At 38.8% G+C, this 15,637-nt stretch overlaps 1 protein-coding gene across 1 annotated transcript in view; it reads left to right on the top strand.

The window, feature by feature from the left end:
• The window catches only part of LOC142841991 (ubiquitin carboxyl-terminal hydrolase 9Y-like), a 156,643-nt gene that overhangs the window by 42,326 nt on the left and 98,680 nt on the right, over window positions 1-15,637 (top strand). The window contains exons 11-12 of the mRNA XM_075958972.1: window positions 13,007-13,213; window positions 15,177-15,313. Coding sequence (XP_075815087.1) covers window positions 13,007-13,213; window positions 15,177-15,313 — 344 coding nt within the window. The remainder of the gene's footprint in view (window positions 1-13,006; window positions 13,214-15,176; window positions 15,314-15,637) is intronic.

The raw sequence follows: 15,637 nt of genomic DNA, 5'->3' as shown, positions 1-15,637 counted from the left end.
TTATCCTGGAACTCACTCTGTAAACCAGGCTATCCTTGAACTCACAGAGATTCACCTACCTCTGCCTCCCAAGTGCTGGGATTAAAGCTGTGTGCTACTACACCCTGAACTCACAGAGATCTGTCTGCCTCAGCCTCCCAAGCTTTGGGATTAAAGACGTGTGCCACTATGCCTTGAACTCACAGAGGTCCATCGACCTCTGCCTCCCAAGTGTTGGTATTAAAGGTGTGTACCACCACACCCAACTATTCTCTTCTTTTTTTAAGGACTTTAACTGCTTTCTTTTCCCTCCCAAACGAGCATATATTTTTAACACAGAGTAAACCATTAAGAGGTTTTTTTTAATCTCTCTTTACTGTATATCTCTTTTTCTGACTACACAAGTCTTTAATTTACCAAGCAATATGAGTAGGATTAAACCATGGCTTTGATGTCTGGATTCAGCTCATTCCTTGACTTTCTGCGATGCCAGCATCATGGCAGAGGTACTGGCTGTTGCCATGTTTATTGCCACAACTCTGTGGTGTTTCAAGGTTCCTGCCAGCAAGCAAGCTGCAGCAGTGTGCTCACAAACCACACTCCAATGCCCCATAGTCAGACCGCTTGACTGAAAGAGTCAGAGTTTGCCCTGGCAGGATGGCCCAGAAAGCCAGCATTTTAAAACAGCACAGCTTTTTTCCTGCTAAGTCTGAAAACCGAAAAGCGTGCAGTCAGCTTTTTATCAACACTATTTAAATGTTCCTTGGCAGGACCTCTTAAAAGAGCTGCAGTTTTACAGCTAAAGCTGAGTCAGGAAGCTTCTCTTAGATGAGAGCACTTGCTTGACTCTAGCAAGCAGAGCAGACCCGAAAAATTGTGGCTACCAAGAAAACATGCTTTACTTTATTCTTTCCCAAGCTTTCTCAGGTGTTCTATCGATGCAGTTATCCACGTGGGTGCCATTCTTAGTAGGATCCAAGATTCAGTGGTTTTTCCTCATAGTACAGTCAGTGTTACAATTGTAGTTACCCCATTGGTCACTCTGTGCTCTGCTCCAGTAGATTTTGCTGTGTCACTCCTATTCTGGTCTAGGTTGCAGGCTAAGACCTGTTTCCATAAATGTCCCTGTTCTGGATCCGCTACTGCATAGGTCCCTTGCTTGTGGTTGGTCCTGCTAAGGTCTCTGGCTCCTATCTACTCCCTTGGAGGTCTGAGACTCGGGTGCAACCAGACCCACAGAGGACCTGGCTCAGGCCCACTCCCTAAGAGGTCCCAGACTCATGCCTGGACCCACAGAAATCTCTGGTTCCTGCCTATCCCCTTGGAGGTTTCAGACCCACAGAGGCCCTAGTTCCATGGTGATCCCAGAATTAAGACCAGAACCACAGGGGTCTTGTCTCAGGTCTACTCCCTTGAAGGTCCCAGATTCACACCCAGACCAGTGGTGCTTTCTGTCTCTGGCCTACTTGCTCAGCAGTTGCTCGCCTGTACCTACTCCTGTGGAGTTCACTGTCTCAGCTCTGCTCCAGCCCAGGTCACTGACTCAGTCCTGCCCCCACAAATGTCCCTGGTCTGAATCTGCTTCTGCTTCCATTGAGCTTGCCTTCTCAGGCCTGCTCTGGACCAGGTTGCTGGCCTCCTGATTCTGTGGAGATCAGCTGTCTACTGCCATGTTTTTAGTGAAATATTCTGTATATATTCTTGTTGTGGTATAGTATTTGTATTTTGATAAATAAATCTTGCTCGAAGACCAGAGATAAAGCTAAAGCCTTTAGAATTCAGGCCGTGGTGACACACAACTTTAATTCCAGGATCTGAGAGACAGAGTCAGGCATATCTCTGTGATTTAAAAGCAACCCTGGGCTACACAAGATCAGTGCAGAAACAAATCCGTGTGGTAGTGACCTACACCTTTAATCCCAATGCCTTTAATCACATGCCTTTAATTACAGCAATAAAGGGACTATAAAATGGGAGGAGAGAGTCTTTGTTGCTTAGTTTATGGTCACCCAGCCTTGGTAGAGGTAAGACTTCCCTGGTGACTTGGCTGCTTTGCTTTTCTGGTTTTTGGGTTGAACCCTAATTTCTATCTTTGGGTTTTTATTATTCGTGCTACATATCCTAATAATTGACTAGTCATTTCTTGACCTCTATTCAGTTCCCTCAGGTTGTATATTTTGAACTGTAACTCTTACACATTGACACTAAGTTAGAATTACTTAAAAACAAAAAATAGAATTTTTATGAGTGACAATATTTCTTTGGTTTTATACATGAAGCTCTTTGTAGTAGTAGAGTTGTCCAGTGTACCTTGCCCTTCTAGTATGAATATTTTCAGAATACAGGTGCTAATTGTTTCTCAGAAGATCTGGATGTCTTAGTGAGTTCACCTGACTTTCTTGCAAGTATCTCTATCACTGTTTCTATCTCTTTGGCGATTGTAAAACTGTTTTGATCCTCTTGATTTAGTTTTGCCAGAGCACATGTATCTAAGAATTTGTTCATTTTCTGTAGAGTTGAACCAGCCTTGCCTCTCTGGCATGAAGCCTACTTGATCATGATGATTGATTTTTTTCGATGTATTCGATTCGGTTTGCCAGTATTTTATTGAGAATTTTGCATCGATGTTCATGACTGAGTTAGATTGGTCTGTAATTCTCTTTCTTGGTGGAGTCTTTGTGCCGTTTTGGTATCAGGGTAACTGTAGCCTCATAAAAAGTTTGACAATGACCCTTCTGTTTCTATTATGTGGAACACTTTGAGGAATATAGGTATTAACTCTTCTTGAAAGTTCTGGTAGAATTCTGCACTAAAACCATCCTGACCTGGGCTTATTTTGGTTGGGAGGTTTTTGTTGATAGCTTCTATTTCTTTGCAGCTTATAGGCCTATTCAAATTGCTCACCTGGTATTTATTTAATTTCGGTACATGGTATCTATCTAAAAAAATGTCCATTTCTTTTAACATTTTCCAATTTTGTGGATTACAAGTTTTGTAGTAAGACCCAATGATTCTCTGAATTTCCTCAGTGTCTATTGTTATGTTCCCCCTTTTTGTTTCTGATCTTGTTAATTTGAGTGTTCTCTCTCTGCCTTTTGATTAGTTTAGATTGGGGTTGTCAATCTTGTTGATTTCCTCAAAGAACCAGCTCTTTGTTTCATTGATTTTTTTTTGTATTGTTTTCTTTGTTTCTATTTTGTTGATTTCAGCCCTCGGTTTGATTATTTCCAGTCTTCTACTCCTCCTGGGTTAGTCTGCTTTTTTTCATAGAGTGTTCACATATGCTGTTAAGTATCTAATGTGAACTTTCTCTGTTTTCTTCATGTGGGCACTTAGTGCTATGAACTTTCCTCTTAGCACTGCTTTCATAGTGTCCCATAGGTTTGAGTATGTTGTGTTTTCATTTTTGTTGAATTCAAGGAAGACTTTATTTATTTCTTCCTTGACCCAGGGGTGGTTCAGTAGTTGACTGTTCAGTTTCCATGAGTTTGTAAGCTTTCTGGGGGTGGAGTTGTTATTAAATTCTAACTTTACAACATGGTAATCCATAAGACAGATGATAACCCCAATTTTTTTTGTATCTGTGGATGGTTTGCTTTGTTACCGAGTATGTGATCAGTTTTTGAGAAGGCACCATGAGATGCTGAGAAGAAGGTATATTCTTTCCTGTGATGGTGGAATGTTCTATAGATGCCTGTTAAGTACATTTGATTCATTACATCTGTTAGTTCTCTTATTTCTCTGTTAACTTTCTGCCTGGTTGACCTGTCCATTGGTGAGAGAGGAGTGTTGAAATCTCCTACTATTAGTGTGTGCGGTGTGATGTGTGCTTTGAGTTCTAGTAATGTTTCTTTTACATATGTGGGTGCTTTTATATTAGGGGCATAAATATTCAGGATTGAGACTTCATCTTGATGAATTGTTATTGTTATGAATATAAAGAGCCTATCTCTTTCTCTTCTGATTGATTTTAGTTTGAAATCAGCTTTGTTAGGTATTAGGATAGCCAGCTCCGCTTGTTTATTAGGTCTGTTTGCTTGGAAAACGGACTGAGTTGTGTTTCTTGTAAACAGCAGAGGCTGGGTCCTGTTTTTGTATCCATTCTCTAGCCTGTGTCTTTTTATAGGTGAATTGATTCCTTTGACATTAAGCAATATTAATCACCAGTGGTTGTTAACACCAGTTGTTTTTTCGATAGTAGTGTTTGTGTGTTTCTTTTTTTGGGATTATGCTCATAGGGAGTTAAAAGATGTCTGTGTTATTGTGGGTGTAGTTAGCTTTGGGTTGAGGTTTTTCTTCTAGTACTTTCTGTAAGGCTGGGTTTGTGGATATGTATTGTGTAAATCTTGGAGTTCCTTGTTTTCTCCATTGATGTGAATGAAAGCTTTGCTGGGTATACTAGTCTGGGCTTCTATCGGTGGCCTTTTAATGTCTGCACAAATTCATCCAAGACCTCTTGGCTCTCATTATTTCCATTGAGTAGTCAGGTGTAAGTCTGATAAGTTTACCTTTATATGTTACTTGACCTTTTTCCCTTGCTGTAGTAACAGGAGTGGCGCGGGGCTGTGTCCCCAACCCCCAGCCGCCTGCGCGGCTAGCTTATGCCCCGAAATAACTACACAGACACTGTATTCTTTTAAACACTGCTTTGGCCCATTTCTATCTAGCCTCTTCTAGGCTAATTCTCACATATTAATTTAGCCCATTTCTAATCATCTGTGTAGCGCCCCTAGGTGCGCTTACCGGGAAGATTCTAGCCTAAGTCCATCCTGGGTCGGAGCTTCATCACGTGCGTCTGCCTGGGAGCTGGGCATGGCATCTCTCTGAAGCATCTGCTCCAGAGAGGAGAGCTGCGGAGTCTGCCCTCACTTCCTCTTCCTCCCGGCATTCTGTTCTGTTTACTCCTCCCACCTAAGGGTGGGCCTATCAAATGGGCCTAGCAGTTTCTTTATTGCTTAACCAATGAAATCAACAGATTGATATATGACACTCCCCCATCACCTTGCAACTCTTTTTTTTCCTTTTTTTCATTTTATTGAGAAAGGGGGAAAATAAAAAAACAAGTTTCCACCTCCTCCCTGCCTCCCATTTCCCTCCGCCTTTTCCCACCCTGCTCCCCCTACCCAACTTCTTTCCCCCTCCATCTCCAGTCCAAAGAGCAGTCAGGGTTCCCTGTCCTGTGTTAAGTACTAGGTCCCCCCCCTCCGTCCATATCTAGGAAGGTGAACATCCAAACTGGCTAGGCTCCCACAAAGCCAGCACATTCCATAGGATCAAAACCCCTTGCCATTGTCCTTTGCATCTCATCAGCCCTCATTGTTCACCATGTTCAGAGAGTCCAGTTTTATCCCATGCTTTTTCAGTCACAGTCCAGCTGGCCTTGGTGAGCTCCCAATAGATCAGCTCCATTGTCTCAGTGGGTGGGTGCACCCCTCATAGTCCTGACTTCTTTGCTCATGTTCTCCCTCCTTCTGCTCCTCGTTGGGACCTTGGGAGCTCAGTCCAGTGCTCCAGTGTGGGTCTCTGTCTCTATCTCCATCCATCACCAGATGAAAGTTCTAAGATGATATGCAAGATATTCGTCAGTATTGCGCTAGGATGGGGTCATTTCAGGTTCCCTATCCTCAGCTGCCCAAGGAACTAACTGGGGACCTCAGCTTGGGCACCTGGGAGCCCCTCTAGGTTCAAGTCTCTTGCCAACCCTAAAGTGGCTCCCTTAACTAACATATATGCTTCCCTGCTCCCCGATCCAACCTTCCTTTATCCCAATCATCCTGTTTCCCCAAGTCCCCCCCTCCTTCCCTTGTACCTTTTCTCTCCCCATCTCCACTTGCCCCCATCCCACCCCCAAGTACCAATTTTCTCCCCGGCAATTTTGTCTACTTCCCTTAGCCAAGAGGATAACTATATGTTTTTCCTTGGGTTCCCCTTCTTACTTAGCTTCTTTAGATTCACCTATTGTAGACTCTGTGACCCATATTTATGGCTAGAAACCAATTATGAGTGAGTACATGCCATGTTCCTCTTTTTGGGTCTAGGTTACCTCACTCAGGATAGTGGTTTCTATTTCCATCCATTTGCATGCAAAATTCGAGAAATCATTGTTTTTTACCGCAGCGTAGAACTCTAGTGTGTATATATTCCATACTTTCTTCATCCATTCTTCCATTGAAGGGCATCTAGGTTGTTTCCAGGTTCTGGCTATTACAAATAATGCTGCTATGAACATAGTTGAACAAATGCTTTTGTCATATGATCGGGCATCTCTTGGGTATATTCCCAAGAGTGGTATTGCTGGGTCCAGGGGTAGGTTGATCCCGAATTTCCTGAGAAACCAAAACACTGACTTTCACAGTAGTTGCACAAGATTGCATTCCCACCAGCAATGGATGAGGGTACCCCTTACTCCACAGCCTCTCCAGCAAAGGCTATCATTGGTGTTTTTGATTTTAGCCATTCTGAGAGGTGTAAGATGGTATCTCAAAGTTGTTTTCATTTGCATTTCCCTGATTGCTAAGGAAATTGAGCACGACCTTAAGTGTCTTTTGGCCATTTGAACTTCTTCTGTTGAGAATTCTCTGTTCAGTTCAGTGCCCCATTTTTTAATTGGGTTAATTAGCATTTTAAAGTCTAGTTTCTTGAGTTCTCTATATATTTTGGAGATCAGATCTTTGTCTGTTGCGGGTTGGTGAAGATCTTCTCCCAGTCAGTAGGTTGCCTTTTTGTCTTAGTGACAGTGTCCTTTGCTTTACAGAAGCTTCTCAATTTTAGTAGGTCCGATTTATTCAATGTTGCCCTTAATGCCTGTGCTTCTGGGGTTATACATAGGAAGCGATCTCCTGTGCCCATCTGTTGTCGGGTATTTCCCACTTTCTCTTCTATCAGGTTCTGTGTTTTCGGGCTGATAATGAGGTGTTTAATCCATTTGGACTTGAGTTTTGTGCACGGTGATAGATATGGGTCTATTTTCATTCTTCTACAGGTTGACATCCAGTTGTGCCAGCACAATTTGTTGAAGATGCTTTCTTTCTTCCATTGTATACTTTTTAGCTCCTTTATCAAAAAGGAGGTGTTCATAGATTTGTGGGTTATAATCCGGGTCTTCTATACGATTCCATTGGTCGACTTCTCGGCTTTTTGCCAGTACCACACTGTTTTCATTACTGTAGCTCTGTAATAGTGTTTGAAGTAAGGGATGGTAATGCCTCCAGAAGATCCTTTATTGTATAGGATTGTTTTGTCTATCCTGGGTTTTTTGTTTTCCCATATAAAGTTGATTATTGTCCTCTCCAGATCTGTGAAGAATTTTGATGGGATCTTGATGGGGATTGCATTGAATCTATAAATTCCCTTAGGTAGAATTGCCATTTTTACTATGTTGATCCTCCCAATCCAAGAGCAAGGGAGGTACATCCATTTTTTGGTATCCTCTTCAATTTTTTCCTTCAATGCCTTAAAGTTCTTGTCAAATAGATCTTTCACTTCCTTGGTTAGAGTTACCCCAAGATATTTTATGCTGTTTGTGGCTATCATGAATGGAGAAGCTTCTCTGATTTCCCTCTCTGCTTCCATATCCTTTGTGTATAAGAGGGCGACTGATTTTTTGGAGTTGATCTTGTATCCTGCCACATTACTAAAGCTGTTTATCAGCTGTAAAAGTTCTTTGGTGCAGTTGGGGGTCGCTTAAGTACACTATCATATCATCTGCAAATAACGAAAGTTTAACTTCTTCCTTTCCAATTTGAATCCCCTTGATCCCATTATGTTGTCTTATTGCTATTGCTAGAATTCAAGCACTATATTGAAGAGGTATGGCGAGAGTGGACAGCCTTGTCGTGTTCCTGAGTTAAGCGGGATGGCTTTGAGTTTCTCTTTGTTTAATTTGATGTTAGCTGTCGGCTTGCTGTATATAGCTTTTATTATATTTAGGTATGACCCTTGGATCCCTAATCTCTCCAAGACTTTTAACATGAATGGATGTTGAATTTTGTAAAATGCTTTTTCAGCATCTAATGAAATGATCATGTGATTTTTTTCTTTCAGTTTATTTATATGCTGGATTGCATAGATAGATTTTCGTATGTTGAACCAGCCCTGCATCTCAGGAATGAAGCCTACTTGATCATAATGGATAATTTTTCTAATGTGTTTTTGGATTCAGTTTGCCAGTATTTTGTTGAGGATTTTGCGTCGATGTTCATGAGTGAGATTGTCCTGTAATTCTCTTTTTTGGTTGAGTCTTTGTGTGGTTTTGGTATCAGAGTAACTGTAGCTTCAAAAAAGGAATTAGGTAATGACCCTTCTGTTTCTATATTGTGGAATACATTAAGGAGTATAGGTATTAGCTCTTCTTGGAAGTTTTGCTAGAATTCTGCATTGAAACCATCTGGTCCTGGGCTTTTTTTGATAGGGAGGTTTTTGATAAGAGCCTCTAATTCTTCGCAACCAACAGGTCTGTTTAGATTGTTCACCTGGTCCTGGTGTAACTTTGGTATATGGTATTTATCTAAAAAATGTCCATTTCTTTTACATTTTCCAGTTTTGTGTTATACAGGCTTTTGTAATAAGATCTAATGATTCTCTGAATTTCCTCTGTGTCTGTGGTTATGTCCCCCTTTTCATTTTTGATCTTATTAATTTGCGTATTCTCTCTCTGCCGTTTGATTAGTTTGGATAGGGGTTTATGAATCCTGTTGATTTTCTCCAGGAACCAGCTTTTTGTTTCATTGATTCTGTGGAATGTTTTCTGTGTTTCTATTTTGTTGATTTCAGCCCTCAGTTTGATTATTTCCAGTCTTCTACTCCTCCTAGGTGAGTCTGCTTCTTTTTTTTCTAGAGCTTTCAGGTAGGCTGTTAAGTCTTCAGTATGTGCTTTCTCTGTTTTCTTTAAGTGGGCACTTAGTGCGATGAACTTTCCTCTTAGCACTGCTTTCATAGTGTCCCATAAGTTTGAGTATGTTGTTTCTTTATTTTCATTGAATTCAAGGAAGACTTTAATTTCTTTCTTTATTTCTTCCCTAATCCAGGTATGGTTCAGTATTTGACTGTTCAGTTTCCATGAGTTTGTAGGCTTTCGGGGTCTAGCATTGTTGTTGAATTCTAACTTTCATCCCTGGTGATCTGATAGGACACAGGTTTTTACTAATATTTTTTTGTAACTGTGGATGCTTGCTTTGTTACCGAGTATGTGGTCAATTTTCGAGAAGGTTCTATGAGCTGCAGACAAGAAGGTATATTCTTTCATGTTTGGGTGGAATGTTCTATAGATGTCTGTTAAGTCCATTTGATTCATTACCTTCATTAATTCTCTTATTTCTCTATTAGGTTTCTGTCTGATTGACCTGTCCATTGGTGAGAGAGGAGTGTTGAAGTCTCCTACTATTAGTGTGTGTGGTTTGATGGCTTCCTTAAGTTTTAGTAATGGTTCTTTTGCATACGTGGCCGCTTTTATATTAGGGGCATAGATATTCACGATTGAGACTTCATCCTGATGAATTGTTCCTGTTATGAGTATAAAATGTCCCTCTCCATCTCTTCTGATTGATTTAAGTTTGAAGTCCACTTTGTTAGAAATTAGTTTGGCCACACCTGCTTGTTTCGTAGGTCCATTTGCTTGATAAGCCTTTTCCCAGACCTTTACTCTGAGTAAGTGCCTGTCTTGGTGGTCGAGGTGTGTTTCTTGTATACAGTGTGTTTCTGTTTTCATATCCAATCTCTTAGCCTGTGCCTTTTTATAGGTGAGTTGAGCCCATTGACATTAAGTGATATTAATGACCAGTGGTTGTTAACTCCGACCACTTTTTTAGTAGTAGTGTTTGTGTGTTTCCCTTCTTTGAGGTGCGCTGGTGAAAGGTCTCTAGATGTCTGAGTTATTGTGGGCATTGTTGGACTCCTTGGTCAGTGATTTTCCTTCTATTATTTTCTGTAAGGCTGGATTTGTGGCTACATATTGTTTAAATTTGTTTTTATCCTGGAAAATTTTGTTTTCTCCATTAATAGTCAAAAAAAGCTTGGCTCGATATAGTAGTCTGGGCTTGCATCCATGGTCTCTTAGTTTTTGCAGTACATCAATCCAGGACCTTCTGGCTTTCATGGTTTCCATAGAGAAGTCAGGTGTAAGTCTGATAGTTTTACCTTTATAAGTAACTTGGCCTTTTTCCTTTGCGGATCTTAATATTCTTTCTTTATTCTGTATATTTTGTGTTTTGATTATTATATTGGCGAGGGGATGTTTTTTTTTTTTTTGATCCAGCCTATTTTGTGTTCTGTATGCTTCTTGAACCTTCATAGGTACATCCTTCTTTACTTTGGGAAAGTTTTCTTCTATAATTTTATTAAGTATATTTTCTGGACCATTGAGTTGCACTTCTTCTCCTTCTTCTACTCCAATTATTCTTAGGTTTGGTCTTTTTATTGTGTCCCATATTTCCTGAATGTTTTGTGATGAGAATTTGTTGGTTTTTCTGTTTTCTTTCATCAGTGTGTTTATTTTCTCTATGGTATCTTCAGTGTCTGACATTCTCTCTTCTATCTCTTGTAATCTGTTGTTAGTACTTGTCTCTGTAGTTCCTGTTCGTTTACCCAGATTTTCCATCTCCATTCTTCCCTCGGTTTGTGCTTTCTTTATTGCTTCCATTTCATTCTTCAAGTCTTGAACCGCTTCCCTAGCGTGTTTGATTGCTTTTTCTTGTTTCTCTTGGTTTTCTTGTGTGTCTTTGAGCGATTTATTCATTTCCTCTACAGTTTTTTTTGTAATCTCTAATTGTTTATGGCAGTTTTTCACCTCCTGTTTAAGGTCCTCTATTATTTTCATATAGTTCATTTTGAATCGATTTCTTCTATTTCTTCAGGAGTAGGGTGTACAATTCTTCTTATTTCGGGATCCCTGGTTTCTGGTGGTGTCATGTTGCCTTTCAGGTTGTTGGAGGAATTCTTGCATTGGCGCCTTCCCATCTCTTCCTTCAAATGGAGCCAGGAGAGGCCTGGTGTTTTGGTCCAGTCTTTGCTGTGATTGACTCTCTGGGTATATCTCTTCAGTGTAGAAGCAGGAACCGTTCCCGTCCAGCAACTAAACAGGGCCGCTGGTAGCCCAATGATCCAGGGCCAAAAGAATGAATGGAACATGGGGTGGTGTGGGAGCGTACAGGAAGCCTGGAGCGGGATCTGAAGGTGCCCGGGCTCCCTTACAGGGGACCCTGAGGCCTGCCCAGTAGGCAGGCACTCACCGCTCTAGGTAGGTAGCCTTAGTGTAGGAGCTTAAAACTGTTCTTGAGCACTGGTCCTAGCATACAGCAGGGCAGGGTTGGGAGGGGTGCTGGGGGGGCTGGGTAGTGCAAAAGAAAGACAGCCCTGCAGAAGGAGCTTGGGGAGGGGGGTTTGTGCTCTCTTCCGGGACAGTCCGCCCCTGGATAGCACACACTCAACCTGTTCTGATGGGATTCCTCAGCAACTCTCCCTTGCAACTCTTGGGGAGAGGGGATATTTTTTTTTTGATCAAGTCTATTTGGTGCTTGGTAAGCTTCTTACACCTCCATTGGGATATTCTTCTTTAGGTTGGGAAAGTTTTCTCCTATAATTTAGTTGAATATATTTTCTCTCTCTTTGAGTTGGAGTTGTTCTCATTCTATTATTCTTAGTTTTGATCTTTTCATGGTGTTCCAGATTTCCTGAATGTTTTGTGTTAAGAATTAGTTTGATTTAATGTTTTCTTTGCCCAATGAGTTTATTTCCTCTATAGTATCTTCAGCACCTGAGATTCTTCTATCTCTTCTGTTCTGTTTCTTATACATGTCTCTCTCTTAATATTCTTTCTCCTATATGTCTTGTGTTTTGACTATTATATGGTGAGCGTGTTTTTTTTTTTTTTGGATCCACTTTATCTGGTGTTCTGTAATCTTCTGATACCTTCATGAGTGTGTGATATTCTCTTAGGTTAGGAATGTTTTTTTCTGTGATTTTTTTAAAATATATTTTCTGTGCCTTTGAGGTGAAGTTCTTCTGTCCTTATTATTCTATGGTGTCCCAGGTTTCCTCCATGCTTTGTGCTCACAATTTGTTGGATTTAGTTTTGTCTTTGAAGAATGAATCAATTTCCTCTAATATGTATAACCCCTGAGATGTTCTCTTCTATCTCTTGTATTCTGTTGCTTATGCTTGCCATTGTATTTTCTTTTTGTTTTACTCACATTTTCCATCACCAGAATTCCCTTGGTTCTATGTTTTCTTTATTGCCTCTATTTCAGTCTTCAAGTCTTTAACTTTTTGTTTCATCTGTTTGATCCTTTTAACTCTTTTTGTTTGGTTTCTTTGAGCAGTTTATTCCTTTTTTGCCTTTTTATTCCATTTATTTATGGGATTTTTAAATTTCCGTTTAAAGGTCTCTCCATCATCCTCATAAAGTTACACTTAAAACTGTTTTCTTCTGCTTCCTATGGTTTAGGATGATCAAATCTTCCTGTTGTATGACAATTGGGTTCTAGTGTTACCATGCTGATTTTTAGGTTGTTGAGTTGATTATTGCATTCAAACCTACCCATCTCTTACTCCAGGCAGTGTCTTTGCCTCTTGATCCTATTTTTACAGTGACTGTCTATGTCTTTTGGAGCTGTTCTTGGTCTGTTCTGTACTGTCACTGTCTGTGTCTCAGGGAGCCACTGAGGTCTCTCCTGGCCCTCTCTCTTAGCCTGCTCTCTTGGTCTCCTCTCTTGGCTTCCTCCTTTGGTCTACTCTGTGCAGTCACAGCTTGTGCTTCAGAGTTCTTCTCTTCATCTTCTCTGTATAATTGCAGCTTATGTTTTAGCATTCCTCTCATGGTCCTCTCTGTGTAGTAGCAGGCTGTGTTGCAGAGTTCCACTGTCATTGTGAGGCACTTCTCTTACTCATTAACCTTCAAATATTTACTGTGAATTATGTTTTTGCTTGTAGGTAGAGATCAGAAGGGAGTTATTAAATTACATGTAGTTAAGAAATAAACATGATGGCTTAATACAAATAAATATTTAAAATATAAGTATTTAAATATTTTTAGGCAAGTTGGACAAATGCAAGTAAGAAACAACGTCAAAAGCTTCTTCAACTGATTCGTCGCCTTGCAGAAGATGACAAGGATGGTGTAATGGCACACAAAGTATTGACTCTTCTGTGGAATCTAGCCCACAATGATGATGTACCTGTAGATATCATGGATCTCGCTCTCAGTGCCCACATAAAAATACTCGATTATAGTTGTTCCCAGGTTAGGAAGTGCTTCATTACTTTGTTTGTTAACTTTTTTATTTTGTTAAGTATGATGTCTTAGTTGGAGGACAGTTGCATTTTATTCCATAACTTTTTGTTTTCAAAGACATTTTTAATTATTAGTTGAATTTTATTATAGAATCCTCTTTTTCAGTTAAATCTTTTTCAGTTAAAGATTTAGTAGGTATGATGTATTCTGTTTTGAAACAAAAGTTTAAAAGGTGTAGGTAGAGGTTTCTTTATGTTTTACTCATTTGAATAAATCAGGTCAATAAAAATCAAAGTTAGGTGTTCAGAGGCCTGAAATATAGGTCATCAGGAATAGGTGGTTGCAATGCAGACCTGATGACTTTGTTTTAATCTTTGGATCCTACATAAAAATAGGAGACAACAGACTTTATGAATTTTTCCTCTTGCCTCTACACTTTGAACTACTGCTTAATGCGTGCACATATATTTTTTCAAAATTAAATTGGTCATAGTTATGAAAATGTATTGCCGATGTTTTGACAGTACTTACAGAACTATCTTTATCAAAATACTCTTAAAATCTCTTATGTGTTAATTGTTATCCTTATATGTGTAAATAAGAGAATATTCTTAGGCTTGAATACTTTTTAAAAAGACAGTCATAGTCTAGACTACATACTTATTCACATAGCTGAAGGTTTGTTTCGATTCTGAAGAAGATACAAATAAAAATTTATCTTAGCCGTTGCCTTCTAAGTTAGATAAAAATACAGTAGTTTTGGATTTTCAGAGGCATGAGGAGGAAATCAATCTGAATCAAGTTACTTATTCAGATCATGGTATATTATGTATTTGATAATGACATTTTACTAAGCATTTAAAATTGTTAATAAGGTTCTTACGAACAAATAATATTTTATCAAATAGAAAAGCATTGTAAGTAATCAAAATAATTATTATAAATGCTCATCTAGCACTTGCTTATTCATATTACTGCTTGGGATACTATCTTGAATTTGGCCAGATTATTGGTTATTATAGTCATTACGATAGTAAAATTTTCTTTTTCAAATTCAGCCTTTATCTCTTGTTATTTTGAAAATATTCCTAGGCTTCCCATTGGAGACTTGAAAAGTAGTGACAAATTTAGCAATCATAGTATTTTCTTTAAATATTCTTTATGGAGTTGAAATAACTCAGTCTCTGAAGTTCTTGTTAGGCAAAAACTAGGGCCCAAATGTGAGCTAAAAGTACAAAAGAGGTAGCAATTAGATAATCCCTGAGGCTTGTTGGTCAGACAATCTTGAAGAATGAACTCTGCAGTCAGTCAGACACCTTAAGTGAAAAATTCAAATGAAGAATGATTAAGGCAAATAACAAATGCTGACCTCTGTTACACAAACACACACACACACACACACACACACTACTTTTCCTTACATATTTAATATTTCCTATTATTGTTCTCCAAATCTGCACAGAAACGCCACTAATAAACTAAACCTAAAATTCTGATTGCCAGCAAAGTCCTGTACGATATTAAGAAAAGTAACCGTGGCAGAATATTTAAAGTGAGCTCACTACAGTTTTTAATTTTCTCAAGATTAACACTTGTGCCTATTTTGCTGATTTTTTTTGTTTTTGTTGAATTTTATAATGATGTAGAATGAGCAAAACACTAAATAATACACAAAGCCCAAATTTAGATACTTTAAAAACCATGTTTCTTGTGCATATATGGGAAAATACTTAAAATATATTAGAAACATGTAACATTGAGTGTATTGTAATATTTTATATTATAGAGCATTTGGTTTGATTAAATTCAGTTCAATTACTATTATATGAAGTTTAAATTCTTTTTCTATTTTGAAAGTTTCAGCAACCTTAAAGAGAGACATGTTGAATTTTATTAATCTATATTAAATGCTGAATTCTATATAGTTATCATGAGTTATGCCAGAACTTAAGTAATTTTTTTTATATGTAAGGATCGAGATTTACAAAAAATCCAGTGGATAGATCACTTTATAGAAGAACTTCGAACAAATAACAAATGGGTTATCCCTGCACTGAAACAAATAAAAGAGATTTGTAGTTTGTTTAATGAAGCACCTCCAAATTTAAGGTAAGGTTTTTATACAGTTTCCTTGCTATTTATGATTGTGTTGAAATTAGTCTATGAGTATTAGCAAACTGTAAAGAAAGGAAAGTGGCAAAATTAGAGAAAGAGATCTTTCTATTTGAGTTTAGTTTTTGTATTGTAAGACAGGATCTCTGTATACATTCCTAGCTGTCCTGAAACTCATTCTGTAGAGTACACTGCAGTGGTGGGATTAAAGTCAAGTACTGCTACACGTGGCCGTTTTTTGTTGTTATTGTTGTTGTTTGTATGTTCTTTTGTTTGCAATATGCTAAATATTAGTTATTTTCTATTCCTTTTTTATTGAAT

The sequence above is a fragment of the Microtus pennsylvanicus genome, chromosome Y, assembly GCF_037038515.1.
Source record: "Microtus pennsylvanicus isolate mMicPen1 chromosome Y, mMicPen1.hap1, whole genome shotgun sequence".
NCBI classification, from domain to species: Eukaryota; Metazoa; Chordata; class Mammalia; order Rodentia; family Cricetidae; genus Microtus; species Microtus pennsylvanicus.
Note: the sequence above shows the minus strand (reverse complement) of the source record. Positions and strands in the feature narration are given on the sequence as shown.